Raw genomic sequence first — 27,696 nt, 5'->3', positions numbered from 1 at the left:
CGTCAGGGCACGTGCCTGGGTTGTAGGTTTGGTCCCCAGCTGAGGCAGATATGAGAGGGAACTGATCCATGTTTCTCCCTCACACCAATGTTTATCTCCTTCTCTTGCTCCCTCCCATCCCCACTCTAAAATATATATATATATTAAATATATTTTTTATTTATATTAAATATATATATTTAATGTTATGTCTATAAAAACAACTTTCAAAATCTTAGCTCCTCAAAAGATCTACACAAGTTTTGTGAGGAGCTTCTCTGGACCATTCCAAGCATGTAAAGAACATGCATACAGCTTAAACATCATTTACCAGTGAGGAGGGAAATTACTATCCCCACTATTGGAACAATAACATTATCAGTAACGAAGACAGTGATCATTTACATGAGATCTTCAATTCTATAGCACTTGGGAACTGCCTATTCTCCCCTAATGTAACAAGTGACTGAAAAACCCCAGAGCTCCTTACTGCCTTCTCTGTGGTCCCACTGACTCACATCCCTGCAGAACAGACTCCAGGAATTTGCCTGGTTCTCCGATCAGAGTGTTTTGTCTCCTGTGAATTTCTTCCAGTTTTGTCTCAAGCTAGGTGCTTTGGTTTTTTTTCTCCTCTCAGATATTTAAGCACTATTAATGAAATAAATATGTATTCTGAGTCTTTTTCTTCTCCCCCTTTTGGGGGAGTAGCATTTTTGGAATGTGTAACCAAGTTAAATTAATGAAAATGTACTCCTTTCCTAGGCCTCCTGAGGATGACTTAAATTGAGACTCCCTTCTATAAATATAAAATGTTCATTTTAATGACTTGTTTGGTTTTACTCTCCTCACCCACAGCCCCTTCACCCGAGACACCAATTAGCCTTGTTTCTGGGATTAACCTGAATGCTGTGCTCCCTTTACGAACGTGTCGAGTGTTATTCCTGATGCCCCCGGTCCTACGCGTCTGTTAAGCCACGGATCCTCACTCATACAAAGGAAACACGGGCCTGAAAGCCAGCCTTGTTGTCATGAAACTTTACCTTTGACAAAGCAAAGCCTCTAGATCAGACATCTGAGAGCCCAGTTAACCTTTATGCCTAATTGAGATGAGCATTAGCACATCCATTTGTACCTGTGCCGGCTGTTCATCTGATTAGTGAGGAAGCATCTCGGTTAAAATGACACGAAGTGCTACATGAGCCATTCTCTCTGTGCTTTTAGAATATCCATTTTCCTTGAGGTGGAGAAATGCCATCACTTTCTATCTGCAGTGGCACCGGGAAACAGTTCCCTGAGCACCTCTTTAAAGCAAGTGTTGGGCTGACCAGCTCCTGACATTTCTTCCCCATCATAATCTTGACTAGAACTTTAATTTAGAATCACAGATCATCTTTCCTGTGTCCACTGATTAGAAACGTCAGCTCTTTTCATCATTTATCAGCATTCATCAGGGATGCTCAGTGCTACAGAAAAACACTGTCATTCCTGACAATAAAGAGAAAACTCTAAAATGTTAATGTTCTATTTTTTAATCCTAATACACCATTATAATTTTGATCTAGTGTGAAGAAGCAATTTTCATGCATTTTATTAAAGGCAAAACAAATGTTTGGGTTGATCACCACTTAGAATGTTTTCCATCCTCAGATTCAATCCTCTTTTGTTTATAAGTATTGAGAAAGGGCAAACCTGAGTTCAGCTCAACTGAACATAAAATTTCATGTTTTCAGCATGATGCTCTCTTTTCATAAAATATTTATAAGCAACTTCCAGTAATTGCAATTAAAACAGGATCATCCTAAATTTAACTCCTCCTTAAGTGGAGTACTGCTGAGGATAAAGAGATTGAATGTGAACTTGCACCATAGATGTGGTAGTCTGTGATTCAAGGGGTGTTTTGTGAAATAATTTTCTTTCTAAAAAAATATGAGAAGAGCAGGACAAAATTTTTTTAATAAACATGGTTGTCACTGATGGCCTTTTCTTCATGCAGGTACGGCTGGAGAACCACGGAGTGGACCGAGTGCCGGGTCGACCCTTTGCTCAGTCAGCAGGACAAGAGGCGAGGCAACCAGACGGCCCTCTGTGGGGGAGGGGTCCAGACCCGAGAGGTGTACTGCGTGCAGACCAATGAAAACCTCCTCTCACACCTGAGTACCCACAAGGACAAAGAAGGTAAACTTTTTTTTTCCTCAGGGATCACACATGGAGACCAAGCATGGGGTGCTGTGGGGAGGTACACCCGGGCAACCAGTAGGGATAGCCATATTTCTGTTGACATCATGGTTGATAACCACTATGGTGAACAGCGATCAAAATTATGCTTGTAAAAATTTATTTCAATTCCATCTTTCATCAATTCTGATTTGCTGACAAGTCTCTCATTACATTTTCTAAATTCAGGCTCTGAATCTAAATTTAGCAGGAGTAATTAATTAAGAAATAGAATAAAAATTTATCTGGTAAGTATATGCAAAGAAATATTTATTCTAAAACCTAAGTTTTTTTCTCTATATAAGAAATAAAACCTGCTTATATAAGACACCTCCTTTTGCTATTTATATGAAATATAAATAACATGAAAAATATATTAATTATAATATTGAGTGAAAATTTCAATTTGAGTTTAAATGAAATAAATACAGAATAAATGCAGAATCAAACTACAGTAAAAACAAATTATTTAACCCACAGGCACGACTGTTTTGTAACCTGTAATTAAACACATCTTAGATTTTTTGGTTCATTTAAATCTGTTTTGGACCAGATGTGATACCCTAGCAAAATGATAAGAGATTTCGACACAGCCAGGGCCAAATCTACATTGTGATATATTATTACATTAGTCTGAAATTCTGATCATTGTTGGATCAAGTTTACATTCAGTTAGTAGCTTTTAAGTTCACACAAATATGAATATTTTTAAACGACGCTCTAAACTAACTCTTATCCATTTCCCTCTGTCTGAACAATAGCAGGATATCTAACACTGATCTATTCAACATATATTTTTTAGTTGCCAACAGAGTTTCAAAAATTGTGTAAGGTGGTGAGATGATGTCAATACAAGCTTCATGTCAGGAAAAGTTCATGGTCATCACAGGGGCGCCCAAACAAGCCGATAGTTACAATACAATATGCTGTCATCATAAATGAGTTTTGGAGTAACTGTAGAGGGCTCAGAGCAACAGAAACTGTCATGGGGAAAGGAAGTGGCATTTGAGTTGAGTGATGATGAGTATTCGCCTTACAGTTCAGGGGGTCAGAAATGCCAGAGGGAACAGCATGGATTAAAGCACACCCTTAAAGAAAAGCAAAAACAAAGGAGAGATCTTGTCAGAAAAGATGAGTATGTTGCATTTAACAAATTGTGGGGATGATAGGACACTATTCCCCAGCAAGTACATTGGTTGGCAAGGGAAGAGATTAAAGATAAAGACCTTAGTTGACATTAGCAGAGGAAAGACCAAAAAGGGGGGAGTGGGGAGGGAAAATGTACTGAAGGAATCTGATCAAGAATGACCAGAAAGGAAGGGAAATAACCATGAGTAGTGAGTCTTTCAAAAAACAAAAGAAGAGATGACTCCTCACCTGTCCAGGAGCAGTGGCACCAGTGACAAGCAATTTGTGGAAAACAGGCACTGAGGTTTTGCATCTCTAGCTTGCGACTTTGTTTTGTAGCCACTAACTTTACACACATGTCAACTCATTTAGAAATGTAGCCTAAGGGTACATTTTACTACTAATGTGTCCTGAAGGTGTAAGAAGTAGCATAAAACATGTAATTTTAGTGCATTAATATTTTCTTGGCCACTTTAATGAGTACATTTTTAACACTCGTAGGTGGATTTATTATAGCAGTCCTTTCAGGGTAGTATAATTTCATTGCTAGAGGCAGATCAGGTTTTAGTTTCTCAATGTCAATTATGTCCTGCAGGTTATTACTTTCAGCAGAGCCTTCAGAATTCTGAATTGCAACTGGATATATTTTTAAATCATTTTGTCATGCAGGTTCCCTACTGCTGTCAAAACACAGCAGAGCACCAAAAATAAAAGTCACACAGGAAAAGGAAAATAAAAAGAATATTATTGTTACGACGTATCTGTTGAACTAAGCAAATGTCAAAGCAAAGATCTATAGAAATGGAAATAATCAGTTCTTCTGAAACTAATATTTTTCATGTAAGCATGTAACATGAATAACTTACAAATGTGTCCTTTCATGTCAAATACGAAGAATACTAATAATCTGGTAGTCTGCAAAAACAATCAATTATTCCTAAAAGTTGCAGCCGTCCCCCCCCTCAGAACTTAGAGTATATGAATTTATCCCAGAAGCACTTAGCATATCCCGATAGGAAACATAATGCACTGGCATCCCAAGGATGACATGTAAAGACTGAATACGTGTGAAAGGAGAACAGTCTGACTGTGGACTGTGAAGAGTGTCTAGTCTATCTTCATTGAATAAAAATGAAAGAATGAAGACTTACTTTATAAAGAGAGGGGAATCTCCCAAAATAAGTCCCTCCATCAATTCTAATAAGAAGGTACTGATGGCAAGAAATTCCGACTATGTCACAACGAACAACCTACCCTAAAAGCAATTAATATTATACTTAATTTGAAGAGAAAATCCTACACTGTTATTTTGGCAGATTCACTCTGTATGTTCTAGAAAAGTTGTTTTCACGTGTAACCAAGCTGTTAAAAATACATTAACTCAAAATAGAATACATTAACTCATAAATAAAATTTCTTGATACATATACTAAAAACAAGTGACATGAAATTCACAATAACTTCCTTTTTATTTTGGCACATCATATTATACAGGTAATAACCACCTTAGCACAAGAACAGAGTCACTTTCAATAATTTTATTCATTGAGGTACTCACTACTATTAACTGACTCACACAATACCAAGCCATAAGAATTTTCCTCCTTGGACCTAATGTATTTAATTTCCAGAAAATTGAAATATGTATTATTAAAGTACTCAGAGTGTAATGTATGATATTCACAACTTAGATCTGTGTCAATCAACTTATATCATCAGAATGTTTATTAATTGGTGATCACATATCTAGACAGTAGTAAAAGTACATCTACTTGATATTGAAGTACTCCACATTTTATTCATGTATTGTTGCTGGTCATAGGTAACTCTCCCAATCATGACAACTGAGAAGAGATAGTAGCAACACCTTTGACAATTTCTGTCCAGCCAGCTGAGCAGAATTCCAGTGGGTTGTGAAGAATCTCCAGCTTATGCTGGCATGAAATCTACCTTTATCAGAAAATGACAGGGAGAAGTCTTGCTCGTGGGGAGGTTATTGGTATAAACCCTAGAAAGCTGATGAAGTGTTGCTGATCACTGGATGCATGAACATGAATTGATTTTTTTACAAGCACAAAGTGAAATGAAAGATTTAAACTATAGCATCTAAGAAATTCTTCCATTTGAAACAGATTGAACATGTTTTAAAATGAGGGAAACCAAAAATATCCCTTATAAAGCACCATGAAGCTTGCCGTGATTTATATTACAGGAAACTTAAGAACATTCTTTTGTTGAAAAAATATGTAATAATTCATAGTGAGATCTGGATAAGGTCTGTGGGATTTGTGGACAGTCTGTACAGTCTATACCATGGGCCTGTGGGATGACACAACGAATGAGATAAACCAGCAGGAAGGGCTGGAGGATCCATGGAAGGATGCGTGGAGGGAAGGATGATTGGACTGAGTTGTAAGTGGGACGACTGAAGGATGAACAAAAAGATCGTGTTTTTCTATGTTCTGCAACAACATAAGGAGAATGAACACAGTCACTATCCCTAAATGAAATGCAAATTCTTTATAATTGTAGTCTTTTATCTACCATTTCCACAAACTAGCCTACTTCAGTCAAAGCTATTTTGAAAAAGAAAATAATGAAGACTATGCTCATGGTCCAATTTCCCTGTTATTTCAGAAAGTAAATATCAGAGTGTGCGGAAGGCTAGTGCTGCACCTTTGCTATCCATCACTTTTGAAACGACAGGTAGGCGAGAATATTTTACATGACATCTCAATCAGAAATGTGTATCAGAGATTCTCTACACATTCCCTGATACAGTCCTTAAACCACCCAGGAAATAAAGTGGCATAGTTCCACTTTCTATCTTGCTAGAAATATAGCAAAGCTGCCCCATAAAATAGAAATGATTTCATGTTTCTTTGATTATCTAAACCTTCATTATATAGATGTAAATTATAGAAAAACAGAAAAAAGATTTTTAAGTTTATTTACTTATGTAAAAATGCCACTAGGACCACATGATGATAAAAACAGATATATAAAATTTGGTTATGAACACTATGTTGAGCTAAATTAGTGAAGACATGTATATACTTCATAATTTATATTTCTAAGCACATCACATTGTGATCTACTATTCTTAATACAGTAAATGAAAAAGGAACTAAATCCCAATGGCTACGTTTTGGAAACAACCTACACTGAGTCAGGGAGGTGTAAAAAGCACTGTCATGTAACTACAGAGTAATGGAAATAAAGGCAATCCCTCAAGGAATCGGATCCTCTTTGGAAGTTAGCTCCTTGGATATTTTGTGGGAGAGAAGGGCTGTTACCCTATGAAATGCCTCTGTGATCAGTAGATTGCAAAGTGGAAAGAGAGATGCCAAATGGTTTCAGTCACTGGGATAGAAGCAAATAAAAATGTCCGTGCTGGGAATTAGATTAAGCTGGTCATTAGTCTACCCCAGATGTACCTATGAATGGTGGAGGAAGAGCTTCCTAATGAGATGTTACACCTCTACAACTTTCACGTTGAATAGAGGAAACATGATTTAGTTGTTAGATCAAATGAAGAGAGTCAAAATTCATGCACTTTGTTTCAGTTTTGGCCACTCATTTAAGGCAAGATATCTATTTTTATCTTCTAATAATGTAAATGGCTTTGAAGTCTTTTGAAGTTTCAACTTAAGGCAACTTCCAGAAGAACTCTAGACAGATAACCAGGAAACCTGTTTTTTATTTCTGCTTAGCCTTGTGTCCTTATGCACATTACTTAATTTTATTTGCCTAAAAATATCTACTTAATGACTCTTTTGTTCCAATTTCAGCAACATAGCACATTAGAATAACTGAGAATCATCCTTTGCAAAACACCTAGACATGCCGACTACAGTATTTTTTTCAAATGCTTTTAAGAGCAGAAGTGATGTCTTAAAACTAAATGATCACCTAAACAAACCAGAAAACTTGAACTGATGCTTTCTGTGGTTGACCTTAGGTAATGATGGTACAGGAAGAGGGTTAGACATTATGGAGACTTAGAGGGAGGGAAGCCCAAAGGGTCACGACATCAAAGTTTTAGCCAGAGAAAGAGAGCAAAAGCAGAAATACTTCATTACTTCATCAGCCTCAAAGGATTATATCATCAATGAGTACGCAGAGCAATTCAACTAACCTGTAGAGGGAGATGATTGGAAGCAGGTCAGCCTCAGCCACAGGTCAATGCAAAATCAAACCTCTCCTAAGAATTACAACTGTGGGCCTGTACTCACAGCAGGAGAATAATATATGCACATTGAGATACACTGTAGTGAGATTTCAGCTCATAAATTACAAGGATATATTAAAAGGGATTAGAGAGAGGGAAAAATTAAATGCAAAGGAATTAGCAAATGAACAGTGTAATTCTCAACAGCTACCAAAAAAAGCTAAGTAACAAAGATGATGTGTTAAAACTATTGATAGAAAAGTAACTGTCAACTTAGAATTATTTACCTTGCTACCTATCATAAACTGTAGGCAAAATTAAGACACAAGCGGAAGAATTTTACCTCATTAAACTCTTACCAAAAGAACTGCTAAATGATAAGGGTCAGGAAGAAGGAAGTTGCACCCAGAAAGAGAATTAAAGATGTACAAAGAATCTGGTAAACACATGGGTAATAATATAACTATAGGTATATGTGAAGCAATACCGATATGTTTCATGGCTAACACACTGAAAAGTTAGTTAATGAAAAACATTAATATATGAAAGAAGGAAATGATAAGGAGTATATTGTTTGGGAGTAGAGATACTAAAAACCATTATGTATTATTAAGTCACTTTGCATGTTAAAAGGTAAACATAATTATTTAATTAATGATTATTAATATATAATTATGCAATATAAGATAATATAGTCAATTATTAATAATTATATATATATCCTTTCCGATCCAACAGAGGAAATAGAAGGGACTACATAAAGTTCAGTAAGTTTAATATGAAGTACTCAGTAAGAGAAAAAAATAACTTTTGTCTTATAGAGATGATTTAATTAATAATAAAGAAGAATAAAATCTAAAAATATGGTTTTTGAATATCACTCAAAGGTTATTACAGAAAATCATTTTTTCATTATTACTACATCTGTGACATCAGCCAGCTGTATTATAGTGTTTGCCATGATCAAAGAGTCTGCATTACTCAGTCCAGACATTCACCACTGCTGGCAGATACATGAACCCACCAACAGGCACTGCCATCTTTATACACAAAGTGCTTATGAAGATTTCATGTCGCAAGGAAATAACATGAGGTGGACTTAAGTTTGTACATGTGCACAATGTTCAAACTCTTCAGAAGACTGAATAGTTGGACCAATTGACACTTGATAGAAAGTTTCCTTGAATAATCCTAGAAAAGTGCCCAAAATTTTCTTCAGTATTTTTAGAGTGAAGGATAATCTCCACAAACATAATTCTTAGTAAAAATTACATTGCCAAATTGATATTGTTCAATAAAGCATGATTGTGATTGCATACTTGAAGGAGATGAACCTCTAAAAATTTGTGAGTATTTCAAAACTATCTTCCTTTCTATTATTCTGGTTCCTTCCAGTTTGCTAATGGGGAAGATGAATGACATTGGCATTATTACCTGGCCAAAGTAATAATGACAAAGGAATTACTACTAGAGAAGATAATAAAATTCACTATGTGTGTTAGTGTCTTGGACAAAGTCATAGATGGTGTGCTGATAAAATACGTAAGTGATATTAAGCTAATAAGGATAGAACATATTGAATAATAATCTTATGATACAAAAAGATATTAATAGGCTAAACACAATGAAATTTCTCCAACAATGTAAAGTCTAATGAAATACTTACAAATACTGAGAGTTAACTGTGCACCCTCAAAGAAAATAATAGTAATAATGATGAGGATGATATGAAGAGGAAGACACTATTGATAGCATTTATAAAGTACTATGTTAATTGTTTGGTTGCTGTGAAGATTAAATGCCCAATATGGGGAAAACTGGTTGGAATCAATGACTTCATGTTAAATTCTTCGTTCTCCCAAGTGTGGTCTGACCATCAATCACAATCTGATTGATGAAGTGCTACAGATTTGGATTTCTCACTTGGCATTCCTTCATTAACTCAATAAATGCTTGTTGAACAATTGTAAAGTTGCATCACTAATTTAGATGTGGAAGGTAGAAAATTGAAAAATCAAATTTGATCCCTGTCCTCAGAGAGCATATAGCCTAATAGTAGCCTTGTATTTCGAGCTTTGTTACTGGGGGTTCAGAACTGACCCTTCCCAGGACTGACATAGAGAGACTTTTACAGACATTCCACTTTGGGACTCTTCAATGAAACCCCAAAAGCACATTACAACCATGGTTCATCCTTGATAAAGAACCTTTACCGTTTAAGGGTGAATTATTTTTCTGGAAAACATATGTACTCAAAGGGCAGTTTAAGACTCTCCTAGATGCTTAAAGAAAATGCAAAAATGCCTGGATGGTATCCATTAAGGTTGTGAATCTATAGTTCTGGAATCTCTGTCCTTTTTATAAACACCACTGTGATTATAATCAGGAGTTGATTTTAGTATAAGGCTTGAGTCCTCTTTTAAAAATTGCAAAGCTTTGGAAGAGACAGAGATAGGGGCCGGAAAATCCATGTTTTCTGAGCTCCAAAGCTTGTGCAATTTAGGAGACCCTCATTATTAAAAAAAGAGAGAAAGAGTCCAAATACAAAATCACTAAGATCTCTGCCAGGGTCTCGGAAGGGGTATGTGGGTATGAAGGGCCCTGGACCTTAAGCTTTGTGTGCTTCTCCATAAATCTGTCCCAAATTCTAACAGGTTTTTTGCCTCTATTAAGGCCAAAGAGAATCACGACTTTAAGATGAGAAACAGAAACACAGACATTCATGTCCTGAAAAGCCCTGTTTGCCACAGACCCAGAGGGAAGACAGGAGAAAGGGGAGTGCCTGTGGAAAGTCCCCATATGTCTTCAGAAGTGATTCGAAATTTCATTTCTTATATCGGTCTTATTTATACTCGCTGAGGCCTGCTTTTAGGTTCCTGAGCTGCAAATCTTTAGAAAGCCACTATCCCATGCTAGCGGTTAAGCTAGGAAATTGGAAAGGAAGAACACCTAACACGCACGGATACTCTTTCATCTTACTTCATACTGGTAACACAAGATGGAAAGAAGCTAAGTGTTAGTTAAAGACCTTCCATTAATGAAAGAAGAATGGGGGATGCAATGTCACGAAACTTGACACTATCAAGTGATGGTAGTGTGTGTGATTTCTGTAACCCTTAAGCACCGATTTCACTGAGTCCGTTGTGGCTGAATGACAGCATCAGAAGGCGTTTTGAAATGAGCGCTCAGGGATGTGCACTGGTGAAATGAATAGCACTTCTTCAAAGGCACACTCCTGCCTGCTCTCTGAGAATGTAAAAGAAATGGGTTGTGACTGCCTGTTCCCTGCCTTACTGATGATTGCTCAACAGGGAGTAGCTCCTCTCTCCAGTGCTAACAGAGGAGTACAAACTACATTGTGGAACTCATTAATATTTATTCCTTCTAAAAGCAGTGGGCAATAAAAAGGGAAATAAACCAGGGAGAATAGCAATGGGAAAAGGACACCATGACAACAGATACATCTTGAAAAGGTTGCATCATTTATTGCCCACAAAAATGCACTCAAAATACTGGGATCCATATTATTATATTATTAGTCTGAAAGCCAATAAAAATGCCTGTTACTGGGTGAACTAACTTATAAAAAAATTGTATATTAAGCACAATTCAAGTATTCAACAGAGCCATCCATATTCTTATAACTATATGTGTTTGATACACCTCTTTACAAATTCACATTTTCAATATTCAACAAAGCTGCAGAGTACCAGAATCTGGGCTGTATCTGACTACAGATGAGAAGTTTCTCTAACCTTAGAATCATCTGTCTGTTGCAGCAGAGACGGTGACAACCCCGTTCCTCTGCTGTTGCTGCTCCTCCATTTTCTGCGTTCAGATACTTTAAGCATTGTCCCAGCTCTCCAAATATCTCCTTCTATTTCAAATAATCCTTTTGATACTGTAAGACCTCCATAATCTTTCTTCATACAAAGCTTAAAACCTTCCGACACTATATTACATAATTTGCCATTGGATTACATATAATTCTATTCTTTGACAATTGCCTCGTGAATATTCATGCCAACTCCCCAAGATTTTAAGCTTCTGAGGAAGGCATTGCGTTTTTTTCTCCTAAACTTTATTATCCATCATTCTTACCATCGGTCTGGGTACATTTGCTAATTATATCATTTAGAAATAGCTTTAAAAAGTCAGAGAAAGCCCTTCAATTAAAGGATGTTGACTTCCTAGACATCTAATTTATGGTGTTTTATTTCAGATTAATCTGTCTAACTTCATTTTTTTCCTCTCTTGCTGTCCTTTCCTCTGAAAGGGATTAATGAGATAACATGTGAAACATCTTAGCACAGACCTTGCATTTATTACATGCCAGATGAATCGTAATTGTTTTTGTTTATGTGTTTCTGTTCTGGTTAAATTGAGAAAAACTGGAGGAATTTTTTAAATAATAGTTTTACTCTAAACCTTCTGCTTGTTGGAAAGACATAATTACATATTGGCCCTGCTGGTTGAGACACATAATGAAGGATGTATAATTCATGGAGTCTCTTTACAATATTTCCCCAAATCCTACCATGTGCTTACACTACATGTGAAATTACTCCTTTCTCCAAAAATCCAGACTTTCCTTGCATTGTTCCAGAGTAAGAAGAAATGTCACTAATTTTACTTCTATAGTTACGGGAGACAGAACCATTCAGCTGCCCTTACTCCATGACACAGAATCTGTAAGAAGTTTAAGTAGCATTTACTGCCAAAGGATTCTTGCAACAGCGCTCAGTGGTTCGGTTGCTCGAAAAAGAATCCCGAGAATGCCACACTGGTCCATCTGCCCCTTACATTATACAGGATTCCTGGGCATCTAAAACCACATTGTTTGGGTAGCTTTATGCCTTGGAGACCTTATCTCTTTTTCACAAAATAATATTAATGAGTAGATGCAAAGAAAATAATTTTTTCTAAAAAGAAGCACTGTTTCACAGGTCCATAGTTGGGTCTGGTTAGAAAGACTTGGATCTTTTAAGTTCCTACTCCATTTGGAATTTCGAGAAGTACTTTGAAAGAGTCATGTTTTTCACTATGGAAACTGTCGGTGCATTTCTCACTGTCTTCCAAAAATCCATAGCAAGTGGGCAAAAACAAAGTTCCCTAAACATACTGAGACAGTAAGTGTTGGAGGACAGATTCAAAGCTAGAGGTTTTTACTCCAAAATCTATAAATTCTGTCCAGTCAATCCCCACTTTCCCCTGGCTCTTTGTTTCAGAGTAAATAACTGAGTAGTTGTTTTTCTACAATTTTATCAAAATCTTTGGATGTGAGTGCATTGTGTTGAATTATCTGGTGATATCTTTGTGGCAAAAATAAATGAAAATGCCATAGAGATCTGCTTCTTATAACAGAAAATTGAAGAGAACTAAATGTAATTTAAGCCCTTTTTAGAATTCAATTCAATTAAGTTCATTCCCTGAGATGATTCTTAAGGTTAATATGAAGACCAGTCCGTGGTTATTTGAACCAGTATTACATTGAATCACACAAAATGGCTATTTTTGTAGGTCAAGTGGCAATTTCATATGGTTCATCTGAAGAGGGACAGTTACTGTATTGTATCAAGTCACCTGCTATGGGCTCCTCTCTGTCCTAGGCTTTTCACTGTCAGAGTCAAGTCTGCAGCTACTGGTATGAATTGTGATCACTGCTTCCATGTGAACAGTACGCCCTTTGGTGTATGTGGTGTGCTTCAGAGGGTAATGATTGTCTCCTATAAAAATATGTAGATTTTCTCATAGTAGATACTTTTTATGGGATGATAACTCACATTGATGGCTTGTGAGTGACTTGAATTCATCAAGCAGTTTTTACTCTATGTGCATGTAGAAAAGAAATCTTCTGCACTCAGTGATATGATTTCTGATGCTTACCTATATCCCACTATTTTATGGAAGTACATACAATAAAGGGAAATACAGTGATTTTTAAGAATAAATGGATGAGGAATATGGCACAAAGAAAAATGTTAGCAGAAAGAAAACATGAATCTAACAAATATAATAAAGCTAATGTACAAAATGTATGTCCTAAGAACCTGTGAATTTCTTGAAGTAAGACCACACTTTTGTCTCTAAGCTTTGTCTATAAGTTTGTATGCAAAGAGGAGCAGTCCATTAATTATGAAATTCACACTGTTCATTAGACAAGAGAAACCAGTTGTAAAGAGGAAGCACAACAATTTCTGGATTTAGGGTCAGAAAGAAAATTCACCAGCAGTCTTTCATAAAGATGGCACTGTAACTGTGCTGAATTACAACCTCATTAACATCTTTACAATAAATTTCACAACAAATTGCATAAGGACGCTTTTGCTTTAAGCAGTTTTCTTCCATGCAGGCCACTAGCATAAATATGAAAAGGTAACTCAGTAAAACCAAATTAGTGGGGGTTAATGTGATATGGCACAGATTTATAGGTCTCTGCTAAGCGAGATAAGCCAAGGAGAGTTCAGAATATCTAAATGGATGTACAGCTATGCCCTCAGGCAACCCTCTTCAGAGCTTTGCTAGATATTGAGAGGCAGAGACTCCCCTTCCACCACCTGACACAAGGACCCAGAATACTGCTATTTTGGTTTCTATTTGGGTGCAGTTAAAAAGGCAGAGACATATTTTCCAGCCATCATCTAGGTAAAGATAAGATTGTCTTCCTCAAAAGAAAATCGAAAGGCTTGACAAAGATATAAACTTGAATACAATATTGTCCCACTTCAAACAGGGAGATGAGTCCAGGCCTAACTGGATGCAGGACAAAGAAAATGTTTAGGCACAGATAAAGGAAAATCAAAGGCCCTTGCATCTGTTCCACAGCTCATAAGCCAAAGCAAAAGTCTGAAACAGATGCATGGGAGAAACAGCTTCAACACGTCATCTATTGGAAGAAGCAATTTAACTTTCTGACACCTTCAAAATAAAATGACTTCCAAGTATAAATCTATGGAACTAAAGGAGTCCATCTGAAGTAACAATGATAATGATGAAGAGGATTAGGAAGATGATAGATAGACACTATATATGAGACACTTTTGTTTTACATTTATCTGCTTATTGGACCCTCACTATAAGCCTGTGAAGTAGGTACTATTATTATATAACATTGAGAGGTACAGTGATGTTAACTAATTTTATGAAGTCACACAGCCAGCAAAAGTCGTAACCAGAATTGTGAATCAGAAAGTCAAGGAACATGTATAAAGAACCCATGGACAAAGCCAGTGGTGGGTAGGATTGAATGTGGGAGGTGGAGGTAGGTAGGGCAGGGGAGAGTAATGAGGGAAAAATAGGGACAGCTGTAACTGGACAACAATAAAAAAATTTCTAAGTTCAGTTCTTTAACCACTTCTTCTAACCATGGAGTTAGGGTTATTAATTGTAGGCCAATTTGATGTTGGGGAAAAGCTATCTCTTCTCTAAGAGATACTGGTTTTAGAATATGTGCCCTTCTTCTGAATAATAATTACATCTCAGAGCTGATGGTCTATTAATGTTATTCCTATTTAATGACAATAAGACTATACACGTGTGATAACACTCATACTTCTATTTTCTATGGCAGGAAGTCTTTATTCATTTATTTATTCAACCAACACGTACTGAGAGCCTTCTATGTGTAGGCACTGTTTTAAATACCAAAAAAAGAAAAGTGAACAACAAAGACAAGATTTCTGCTATCACAGTTTTAACTTTGATAGAAAGAGACTATAAGAAAAGAAATAAATAAACAAGAAAGTATCAGGTAGCAAGAAGAGCTATGCAGAAAACCAAAATAGGGTGATGTGAGAGAGAATGATAGGTAATGATAGTATTTGTTTGGCTTCCCAGATTTATATACCTAGCCGGAAGTTTTCCCTTGAGGAGCCAACTGGTACATTTGTCTTTCTGTATATTTGACATCTTCAATCAAACACATTGGGTGTATCTGTCCTCCATATACTCTTGTAATAGCAGAATAAATAAAAGTTTTTAAATAATATCAGAGTACATATATCTGAATAGTATAAGCTCCATGATCTGTTGAATAGATATAACTGTTTATTTAATAGATATTAAATAAATCCCTTAAGACTTAGGCAGTTAATAATCACTAACAGAATAGGCAACATGTAAGTGTTTAGTAAATATTTACTGAATAAATAATGGATGGACTTATTAGTGACCCCCAGGTGTTTATACATATGCTTCTAACAAATCATTACTCTGGCAAAATTTTTTCCTCTGGTTGCAGAGAGATGAAAGTTGTAAGGTAAGCATATTTATAAATGTATCACAAAACCTGGTAAGTCAATAGATTAAATAATCAGAAAAGCAAACATGTTGTTGGGCTTCTGCTTCCAGCCATAATTGAGTAACTGGAAACTTCTGAATAAGAATAACTATAAAATGTGGAAATACATACAAAGTGACTGTTTTTAGGCATTACGCAGCAAGCTGCAGAAGACTGTGATTACAATTGTGATCGCAATTGTGATCAATCACTTCTGTCTTCTACTGGAGGCTGTTTACTAGCACAGAGCTGGAAAAGCAGAGACAAACAGAATATCAGGTCCTTCTGAATGAAGGTTTGTGAAAGCTAAGCTCCAGGCTGCTGAAGTGACTGGAAATTTCAGGGCAGGGTACATGGAGGGCATCTGCCTTGGGAGGGGTGGGATGGAGTCCAGAAGTCCATGTACGGATACACCGTGAGTCCGTGGCCCAGGCTTGGGCTGCACAAGTACAGACTGAGACTCCGTAAGAGTCTAGCAGAGATGCTGTGAGACAAGGCTGTGCTGAATGAAAGGTGAGGGTATAGGTAGCGCAATGCCGGGACGCTAGTTAGAGTTCTAGCCCTTTAGGGGTGAAGAACTTTGCTAAGTGCCTTGGACTCCATGGCCCTGGAGTAAGAACACACTGTCACAGCCAGAAACATCCTAATCCAAATGAAATCAGACCTGAAAAGATCTAAACAACCTGCCAGCAATGTAACTGACAGAAAAAGAAAACATAGAAAGATGGAATAATTCAGACTCTCTACAGCACATCACTCACAATGTCCAGTATATGATAAAAAGTTACTTCACATGAAAAGTAGTAGAACGAAGAGGTCAATTATCATGGGAAAAAATTCAGTAGGTATATACCTTGAGAAAACCTAGATGTTAAAATGAGTAGACAAAGACTTTAAGAAACTATTATACATATGTTGAAAAACTTTAAAAAAAGATCGCTTTGGTGAGTGAACAGATGGGATTATGAGAAGAAAAATGGGCATAATAAGAATATGGAAATTCAAGGGTATAAAAAATCTGCAGTAAAAAATTCACCCAGTGGACTTTTAGAGATTGCAAAAGACAGATCAATAGAAATGATCAGATCTGAAGAACAGAGAGTAAGATTGAGGGGGAAAAATGAAGAGAATCTAAGTGACTGTTGAAATAATATCCAGGTGTCTATGTGTTAATGATATCACAGAGAGAGAAAAGAGTGATCTGACAGAAAATATGTGTGAAGAAACAGTGGTCAAAAGTTCTCAAATTTGTTGAAAAAGAAGCCACCAAATTTCAGATCTCAGAAGCTCAGCAAACCCCAAGCAGATAAATGCAGGACAAATACAGCAAAAATATATTCAAAGAGCTAAACACTAAAGATAAGAGCAAATTCTTAGCTGCCAGAAGGGCGAGGGGTGGGAAAATGTGAATAAAGATAACAAATGAAGGTCAAAATCTCATTAGAGACAATCAAGGCCATAAAACAATGAAACGATGTCTTTGCTGGAAAAAAATTCCAGATTTCCATAGCCAGCAAAAATGTTCTTCAACTGAGGGTGACAAAACTGACATCTTCCGAGAAATTAAAGCTGAGAGAATTCATTAATAAACAGTTAAAAGTGAGATTGTGGATATGGAATGCCTGAGTCGTGTGATCTTGGGAGGTTATTTAACTTCCCTGTGACCTATTTCCTCCTCCAGAAAATAGAGATAATAACACTGGTGAAATTTTTAAATGAGAGAATCCATGTATAGAACTTAGAACCATGTCAGGCATACACTAAGGTCTCAATAATTCTAATCTAACATACAAAGGAGGGCCCAGATTTTCATAAATTCTCCCTTAACAAGAAGTATGTAATTTGGCAATAGTGCTGTGAGGGAAAAAATGCTCTCACAATTATAGCTTAGACCTTGGAAGTTGAGGAAATCCTCCAGGCCCCAGTTTTCTATTGTACTTTCACCCACAGTAGTATCCAAATTTCCTTTTGGGAGGGTCTGCAGAGCCTCCCCCATTCCCTCAGTTCCAACCAGTTTATCAAGAACCAAAACTTTTATTCTTGAGGAAAGACTAGCTTCCCTGCTCATATCTGTGGCTTTTCAGATCTATTGGGTGCCAGCTGGCCTAAAACCAGTCTTCATAAAGGAACCTGGCCTCCCAGCTGAAATGCAGCTGAGCCCATTGGGAAACTTCCCCTAGACCTGAGAAGAGAGCTGAGGAAGCCAAAGCCAAGAGCGTTCTTTGATGACTCCATCAAGAAAGGAGACAAATCATCTTGACATAAGAGCACAAGTGCTAAGGAAAATCCATAAGAGACCAGATCCCTAGTTTTGGATTCACTTCTAAATACCCTCTCAACAGTGATTCACAGGTTATATGCCACCTGGCATCCGGGTGAAGCCAGAGGCTTAAAGCCCACCCCACCTCCCTGGTCCTTGACTGTCGTCCCTCCTTGATTGGGTTGTGATGCTAATGTTCTTCCCCTTCACTGAATTACAGTCAGTAATTCTTTGTGTCATACTTCATGGATTTCAAAACATGCAGCTCTACATTAAACTTGGAATGATGTGTAATATTAGAACACAACTTCATTGCAGTTTTTAAGTGATACTTAACACTCAGGGAAGCTTTAGAGTTAAACAGAAAGTCAGCAAAGTGCAAGGAGGAGACCGAATTCCATGTGCACTGCTGCCCAGAGGGGAAAAAATCTGAAAATATATGAGAACAGGGAACTTTAAGTTAATAACAATATGAATGGTGAGAAGTAGAGTTTTTAAATTGCAAAAATGGGTAGAGAAAAAATAATAAGGTAATAAATGTTATATTTCAAATGCCATTAAGTTAAAAAATGAATATGAAAAAGGTAATAAAATAGGTAAGATTTTGAGTGATTACAATAGGCTAGCAGTTGACAAAGAGATAAATGTAAGAGACAGAAAGCTGAGATTAAAAAGTTAAAATCTGTGAGATAAAATGTATGCCAGTGGAACCCAAAACAAGGGAATTTATTTATAAAAACTTGTGCATTTACTCTTCCATGTTTAAACTTCAGTCACCTTCAAAGTACTTTCCAGGGGATGCAATACACCTATTGAGTTGTTTTTTCCATTGCTCAAAACAGTGTTTGAACTCATCTATTTTGGTGCCTTTTTGTGCTTCTGTAGTTTTTTATTTCAGCTCTTCCACACTGGCAAAATGTTTCCCTTTGAGGATGTTTTTCATCTGGGAAAACAAAAAGAAATTGCTTGCAGCAAGATCGGGTTCCAGGGAGGGTGGAGCCTGGGGTTTATGCTGTTTTTGGTCAAAAACTGCTGGACACCCAGCGCAGGGTGGGCAGGTGTGCTTGTAAATCACCCATCATGAAATGGGCAAACACACCAACCGGAAAAAGTCTTCAAAAAAATTCACTGAAACTGAATGCAGCCTCTCACAATGCCTGAAAGTGCACTGATACAGATGGGTTCTGAGAACGCTCACCTAGTGGGGGAAGCCTGTACTTACAAAAAGCAAACCCTCCAGAAGATAATTCCAGTTTTTGGAGAGCCCCCCTCATAAAAGGGGCTCATTAACAAATAATAAAAATTTAATTTAAAATGGAATAAAGACTTGAAAGTAAGACCTGAAACTGTTAAATTCACAGAAGAAAACATAGGATGGAACCTCTTTGACACAGGTCTGGGCTATGATTTTTTGGATTGGACACTAAAAGCAAAGACAGCAAAAGCAAAACTGAACAAATAGATCTACGTCAAACTAAAAGGCTTCTGCTCAAAGGAAGTTGTCAATGACACTAAAAGGCAACCTATGACATGGGAGAAAGTAGCTGCAAAACACATATTCAGTAAAGAGTTGATTTCCAAAATACAGAAGCCAACCTGCCTCAGGGGTCTTTCCTAATCCATCCCCTCTCCCTTTCTCCCACGATTTTACCCTTTCCCCCAAGATATAGTTTTGTCAACCCATAAAAAGTGAGTCAGAAGGCACTAATATCAAGCCTTCTAAAGGACTTCTACTGAGGTTTGAGATCTACAATGGTGTATGTTTTACAGGCTCCAGTATTATTCTTCTAAGCAGTTTTACTTAAAAGAATATAGTTTAAGAGCTTGGGGAAGGTCTTTAAACTCAGCTTCTCTGCTGCTGTAAGTAAAAATGTGGGCGTCGGCTTAGAAAAAATATCCAGGAAGAGATAAATCACCAATAGAAAAAATAAAATACCACTGAATAAATAATTCTTACTTAATATTCTATAGCTGAAGACGAAAGCAAGCAATTCTTTGCCAGAGTGCATGCAACTCTGTAAAGGGCATGGCGTCTTCATACAGTCAGCACTCGGCGCCGCAGTGATAGGGCGCCTGTGGTTCCCTGCAGCTCCCATCCTGCATAGCGATGTTTCTCAAAGTTTAGTGTGACCAGTACTTGTATCAGAATCAGATGAAGCGCTCATTAAAAATCCTAGCTTAAAAATCACCATCTTATTCCTGGATTTTATCCCAGATATAGTGAATCAATTTCTGAGCATGGAACCTGGAGTCTCCACTTCCTTAAAAAACTCTTTTCCTCACTTCCAGCCCCACCCCCGCAATTGTTGAATGCAATGAAAATTGAAAAGTAACTGTTGTGAAGTTAAGCATGGATCCTGAAAATTAGGATTCTGCTCCACAGAATCAGACATGAGTTAACTGTCCTGTTCCAACAAGCTCTGATGCTACATGGTGACATTTTCCAACTGGTGATACTGAGATGGCTGGCCCTTCAGGTTTGTTTTTAAGGAACACCTGCTAGAGTTTAAAAATTTCAGAAACATTAGTACTGTTTTTTTCTAGGAGCAAAGATTGCACATACTTACCCTGAATAAGGTAAACACCTGATGTGGACACCGGCCCACAGTGTCCGCGTCATTATGGATGAAATGAGACATTCACACAGACTACCGAGTCCGGGGGAGGAAAAGGGATGTCAGGGCTTCTTTCTCCAAGGGAGCAAAAGCTGTGGCCTTTGCCGACTGGCCTTTATTGGGTTTCTTGACACATTACTTGATGGTCCTCATTTACTATGCACAAGTTGCTTTAGGTAGTTACCTTTTACAGAAAACAAAGGAGCCAATGCCACTAATCACATCACAGAAGAAGGATATTTGCAAATGAAAAGGGCAAACATTTGAACCGGTTACACTCCTTGGAAGGTTCAGCATGGATTCTAGGAGGTTACTTTGCAGTAAATGTTTGCCACGGGGGGGCTGGGCCCACGCCACCCAGAATGGTCTCCTACAAGCATCATCGTTGTGGTAAAGCCTACTGAAGTAGCAACCTAGGCTTGTCGGAAAGGCTATTGTTTGCTTGTCAAAATGAAGAGTTTCATCCAGACGAGCTGCAGGGCTGGGTGAGTTAATTGGAAGTGAAGGACAGCAGGGCAGGAATGGAGGTACCAGGAGGAGAAATTGGGAGGATTTCTGTACATTGGAATACTGCTAACGGCACAGGGCCCTGATCTGAAAGGCAGTGGGAGAAAATAGACTTATCCCTGTCTAATGGTCAAGAGCAAGGAGAAACGATGCAGTGACATCTAATGGCTAGAGATCCATTGCTTGGACTGAAATCCATCACTGGAGAGGTTCCATGCTGGGGGCTGGCCCTGCCCTGCATAGTTGACGTGTCCAGGCTCTTGTGCAGGAAAGAAGTGAAGAATGATTCTGAGTGAGAAAGCAAGTTTTCTTCAGGTAGAGACGAAGAGGCTAGGACCGGGGCTCCTGGAGACAGGACCAGTGCTGGAGCCGCCACTGCCGCCTGGTCGCAGCTCTCCCAGGCACTGCCGGGAAAGAAGAAGTACACTTCTCATGGGGACCGCTACAAGTGAGTGAGTTGCCTGTCCTGGTCGGTGGTTCTTGAGATTTTATGTGTTTCAGTGGCAGAGGGTGGGGGGGTTCGAATTGTTCCTGAACTTTGTGGTCAGGAACAATTGACCACAATCTGACTCTGCCTTATGGTTGGGAGAGGGTCTTATTCCTAATATGGTTTGTTCCAGAAACATGGTGGTGTTGGTCCCTGTGGGGTGAGTACTTGTACTTGTGGTGTCAGTTTTCATTGTAATGATGGTATAATGAGCTTCAGGGTTGTGCTTCGGTCAGTTGTCCCTCCATCTTGTACTGACCTGGTTTTAACTAGTTCCTGTTGAAGTGGAGGAACTCACAACCCACTTCTCCCACAACCAATCCAGAGTCTTCCTCTGTTGTTGTTCTTTTTCTTCTTCCTCTTCCTCTTCTTCTCCTTCTTCTTCTCCTCTCTCTGTGTCCCTTTTCATAACACTTTTGCCAGCTTTTACTAATGAAGGGACCAAAATTCTGACACTCTGAAACTATCCTTTGGGGATCTTGATTTTTAATGTTTATTGAGAAACAAAAGACTCAGATAAGAGCCTTTGACCCCCTCCCTCTCTCCTGCCCAGGGAATTCAGAGAGAAACCTGCTTTAGGAAAGAGATCCTAGGATGTTTGCCTTAGCCTAATTTGAACTAAATGTCACAAACAAGAGGGTATTAGCCAGGTGCCTGTTGGCTGGATACCAATATGTCCCATTGTTTCTGGGTGGTTTTTCTGTCCCAAGGATTTTCCTGTCCTGCCTGTTCCACTCTTCTTCAGGTACCTGTAAATCTTCCCTTCTCACTTCTCAAATCTAATGCCCCATTACTCATCTTTCTCCTTTGTCCAAAAATAATTTCTGCCCAATGTTCCCTCACTGTCTTTGGAATTTTCACACTTACGTGAACTCCCCATGCACAGGTATTAAAACTTTGATTATCTCCTATTGATCTGTCTCTGTTAATTTGATAATTAGCTCAGCCAGAGAAACTTAGAAGATGGGAGGAAAAGTACTAATATTTTTTAGTCCCCGTACCGTACTATGCCATGGAGTAGTTCATAAAATTCCTGATAATTTTTCTATTTCCTCACCCCTTCAATGGAAACTGCAATAAAGCAGGCACCTTTATCTGTTTTGTTCTTTCCTAAATCCAAAGCACCTTGTGTATACCAGTGTGTGTCCAGGACATAGTAGGTGCTCAATAAACATTTGTAGAGTGAATTAATTAAATAAATATTGAAAACATTTACCCAGTCCTGACAAAGTGTAAGGGCAATTTAGGAATAATTATAAAGGATTAAATAGAGACCACTAATTAGAATAAGAATCGGATCCAAATTAGGTAAAAATAGCTTGGTGAGCCAGAAAATCTGAGTGGGCCTGAAACCAACAAACTCATTATGACAACATTTTTGGTAGGTGATAAGTGGTTTTGAGGTTATAGTTAAAGGCTGCCCACAAATCATGCTTTTGGCCCTTGCTTCACTGTTCCAGGTTGTGTTTTAACTTCAACACATTAGAAGGAAAAACCATAAAACATCTCCAAGCCTTTTGTTAAGTTCAGCCTGTGTTTATGCAAAGATAAGGAAAAGGGACTCAACACAGAATTCTGTCTATGGAGACTTTAAGAAAAGAATGGCAGTTTTTAGTTTAAAAAAGTCCCTTTTTAAGTCTTTTTTAATTTAAATTATTTTATTGTTGTTCAATTACAGTTGTCTGTATTTCCTCCCCGCCCCCCCAGATATTTACCTCTGTTTGCTTCTAAATAAACTGTGGTCAGATAGTAATAGTGGCAGCAGCCTGCTATGGAGAAACTTGAGTGAGGTCAAGCTTAGCTTAGATTTTTTTTTCCCAGAAGATGAACAGGGAAAATTGATAAAATATGCCAGCGAATATGGTCACACACCAGACTACACGTAAATCGTTATTCACAAATTATTTCTTTCTTCAGTATTCTATAATGTTTAGTATGGTGGGCTGAGCCGTGTCCCTCGGAACCCGCAAATTGAAGCTCTAATCCTCAGTGTGACTGTTTTGGAGGCAGAGCCTTTAAAGAGGTAATGGAGGTTACGTGAGGTCATAAGGGCAGCGGCCTAATCCAATGTGATTGGTTTCTTTATAAGAAAAGAATGAGACACTACAGATGTGCCAGAACAGAGAAAAGGTGTGTAAGGAGAGAGTGAGGAGGCAGCGGGAAAGGCTCTAGAGAAACCAGCCCTGCTAGCACCTTGATCTTGGCCTTGGAGCCTCCAGAACTGTGAGAAAATATATTTCTGTTGTTCAAGCCACTCAGTCTGTGTGACTTTCTTGTGGATGCCCTAGCAGACTAACATATTTAGTCATCCAAATGATTATATTTGGAGTAAGTCTCTCTGTCATTATATTGTAGAAAACATACGGGTTCCAAACTGCTTATTTTAACTTATAATGTCTATTAATGCCATTTTTCTAGTTAGGGACATTGTACATGTGAATTCGAGTCAATAATGGTTCTGACTAGGCCTCTGTGTGTATTTCTCATAGACTATGCTACAACATGTCCTGTTTTTTAAAGAAAACCTTCATATTTGCAGTGTTGCAACAGATGGAACCTCCCTGTAGTAGGAGAGTGATGGCCTCTCAAGCTGTCGATACAGTTTGTGGAATTGAAACCCTGACGATGACTGTCATTGCAGCAAAGAGATGTATATTTTGAAAGCCCACATTTTTTAAGTTTCTTGTCTTACATGAATCAGGGTCAGCAAGAGAAATTATTTGACATGTTTGTTCCTATAAATATTTCAAAGGATAGCACAGTTCTATTTTATTTATGTCAAGTCCTAGGGACTGTTATTTCCAAGGCAATATGGCACTGTGAGCATAGGCATATGGACCTTTCTCTGCAATTCCCTAAAATGACCAACCGAATAAACAAGTAGGGAAGCCTGCCTCAGTACTGAAAACAAGAAGAGAGCCCATCCCCAGGCTAGACCCTTAGAAGAGTTTCTATTTGCTAAGGCAATGTTGATGTAAGAATGAAAGAAAGGGGCAACAAGGCAAAGGAGCAACCCCCGTGAGGTTGAGTAGAATCTCTAAAGGAAGTAGGAAGGGACCTTTGACAGGAGTTTCCCTGGCACCCAGACTCAGCAGAGTAAGGGCTGAAGACAAGGCCCATCACTGGGTCCCCTGCTGACTCTACCAACAGGCGGTGTTCAGAGAGCAGAGTGGCTGCACAGAGAGGAGAGGACTTTCTTGGAAGTCCGTATTGGTTACCAGAGTGTTAGTGTTGATATTCATGTGCTAGTGCCTTCGCCACCATGAGTGTCCTCAACACCCACAACTCAGAAATCAGAACTAGAATATACAGACAGATAGCTGAGCAGAAAAGAGAGGGGACTACTCTCCAGGTTTAACCTGGATCTGAAGGACTATTTGGGAAGAGCCTCATCAGAATTAATTAAATGTATCCAGTATATAATTTCCACTCGACTATACACCAAAATGGAGCAAACCTACACCACCTATAACTTTAAAAGCATAAACAGAAAAATTGAGAGGCCTGAGTTAAAAGACTGCAATTTCACACACAGGGACCACTTGAAGAGCTCTGAATTAGTCTAATGTCAGAAAAAACAAACATTAACAACTGTTTGTGACCTCAGTCATGGGTTTTGATTGGTGATCTCAGCCCAGTCCAGGAGGTTGTCCTGGCAGCAAGCACCGAGAGGAAGAGGAAGGGCGCAGGCTCTGAGCAGGGATGGGCTGGGGGTGACCTTGACCGTCAGGCCCAGCCGCTTGTGAACTGCTTGGAAGCAGTGACGAGTCTGTTGGATACTCAATACATTAATTATGAGTAGAAAATGAGCTCAAGGACTGTGCATGTATGCTTCCTAAATAAACTATATACTGTCTTGAGTAAAAAGAAGAAAAGGTTCATCAAAAGCATTAGCTCAGTAATGACTATCATAGCCAGAAAGGGCTGGCAGTGAGTTTTGAAGCATGTTACATACTGAGACATCATTCTCAACCATTGTTTTAAGTATGGTTACAAAGTTGATTAAAGAATCAGTGTAGCATCTGCCAAACAATACCTAATATTATTAGAAAGAACATGATGGGTTTTGCGTCCACATTAAATACAACAGCTTGATAAGACAAAGGAATTCTTGGGCGTTGAGTATAAGAATATCTTCAAAAAACTTCAAATAATTATGGATACATGTAAACTGTAATTAATTTTCAAAAGAAAAATTTTATTTCTTTGCTTGACATCAGTTCTTGGGACTGAATGTATAGTACCCCCAGCTGACGTGTAAGTAGGTATTGCATAAACTGTCAGATAAACCCTTGGAATTAAAACAGCTTTGGTTCAATATACCTTAAATGCTGCTACACACTTGTAGCAATTAAGGGAAAGCAAACAAAGAAAAAAGTCACCAGCACCATGGCTTTTGTACCATAGCACTCTTTAGCATCTAATATCTAACACAAGAGCCGGGCTTTGAATAGAGTAGGCGTTTAATGTTTATTTTGACTGAACAAAAGAATAACAAAGTAAAGCATTTTCACCTGATCTTATTTTAGGTCTTTGGAATCTGTTATTAGGCCCCTTGTGCCTAATGATAACATTTGGTCAATACTATACAAAAAGTAAAATTTAAATCTAAGAGAATTTTCTTGTAATTGTGAGTTAGCAATCAAATAAGCTTGTTTCATGAAAAAAATATGTATACTACTTCAAGAAAAAGGTAGACTTTCAGGTAAGACAATGGAAAATAAAAATGTCAGGAGGTTTTGAGTGCCTAAAATGCTTTGCTGTTTTGCTTAATGGACAAATAAATTATTAAACTTACTGCTTTTTTCTCAACCTTTGAACTCCGAGATATCTTTTGCATGAGTACAGAATGGGCATATCATTTTACAAACAGGTCTGAGGCAGGCTGAGTGTGAGATCCTGGTTTAAACAATTCTGAAAATCTAGATATATTTTTATGATGAAAAGAGTTAAAATACATAAGCAGTATATTTTTTAGGCACTAGAAAAATATTTAGTTTAAAAATTTGATATTACAAATAGATGAGAATCTAAACTGTTTCTTATCAAAATGCTGAGACTTTTTATTTCCCAGATAAATGTCACTTCCAGCCCCTGCTGCCACCACCCTTTCCCCTACAGCACACACAACCATACCAAGCACTGTTTTAAAATTTACTGTGTGTTTTAGTCAAGCCACCCATTGCATTCAAGCTTAGGGATGCCAGGGAGTTTGTGTAAGGCCCGAGGGAGGAACGATGATTTTACACATTGTCATATAGTATAGTGGAGTAGGTAACAGCAGGGTCTTTGCTTCTGATTAGCTGTGTGATCTGGGGCAAGTTACTTGACCTCTCTGTGCTTCAGTTTTCTCGTCTTTAAATTTTAAACAATTGTATCTACTTCATGAGATTGCTTGGGGATAAGAGAATGTATTAAGTCAATTCAACATAAATATTTACTATCATCATTATCAGTGTAAATGCAAAACCTCCTACTTTGATAGTAACTTAATGGGATGGCCAGTTCTTGATATCTGGTAGAATGACAATTTGGTTTCCATTTCCAACTGGAACTCAAAGGTCAGAATAATTTTCACTGATAGGCCAGCAAGCTTGGGGTTGGATTATCTTGATAGCCTCATTATATTATTATGTTAATATGAGCCACACTGTATTAATAACCCCCATTAATTATATTTTAATTTATTCTTACCTATAGCAAATGTATTTCCATGTGTCTGTAGCTGTGGTTTACACGGACATTACATATTATTGAAACCCCCTTACAAATCTGTGCAAGACCACAAGGAGAAGTAGTTCACAATATACCTGAAGATCATGGAGCCAAATTGCCTGAATGTGAATCCAAAATCTTCAATTTCCTAGTTGTGTTATTTGGGGAAAGTTACTTAACCTTTCCATGCTTAATTTTCCCATTTAGGGATAATTATCCCTACCCCTGAAAGGTGGGTAATTGAAAACCCTAAGGGGTTTTGTAAGAATTAAATGCATTAATATGTGATATTTAGAACACCATAATATTGCCCAGCACAGTAAAAACCAGTATTTGTTAGTA

At 37.9% G+C, this 27,696-nt stretch overlaps 1 protein-coding gene across 2 annotated transcripts in view; it reads left to right on the top strand.

Moving 5' to 3' along the window:
• Positions 1-27,696, top strand: part of THSD7A (thrombospondin type 1 domain containing 7A) — a 356,792-nt gene that overhangs the window by 179,302 nt on the left and 149,794 nt on the right. For both annotated transcript variants that reach the window (XM_053655065.1, XM_037167342.2), the window contains exon 4: positions 1,973-2,154. In XM_053655065.1, the coding sequence (XP_053511040.1) occupies positions 1,973-2,154 (182 nt within the window). The remainder of the gene's footprint in view (positions 1-1,972; positions 2,155-27,696) is intronic.

Source organism: Artibeus jamaicensis, unplaced genomic scaffold, assembly GCF_021234435.1.
Source record: "Artibeus jamaicensis isolate MK-2021 breed Jamaican fruit bat unplaced genomic scaffold, CSHL_Jam_final contig_923, whole genome shotgun sequence".
Taxonomy (NCBI): Eukaryota; Metazoa; Chordata; class Mammalia; order Chiroptera; family Phyllostomidae; genus Artibeus; species Artibeus jamaicensis.
Note: the sequence above shows the minus strand (reverse complement) of the source record. Positions and strands in the feature narration are given on the sequence as shown.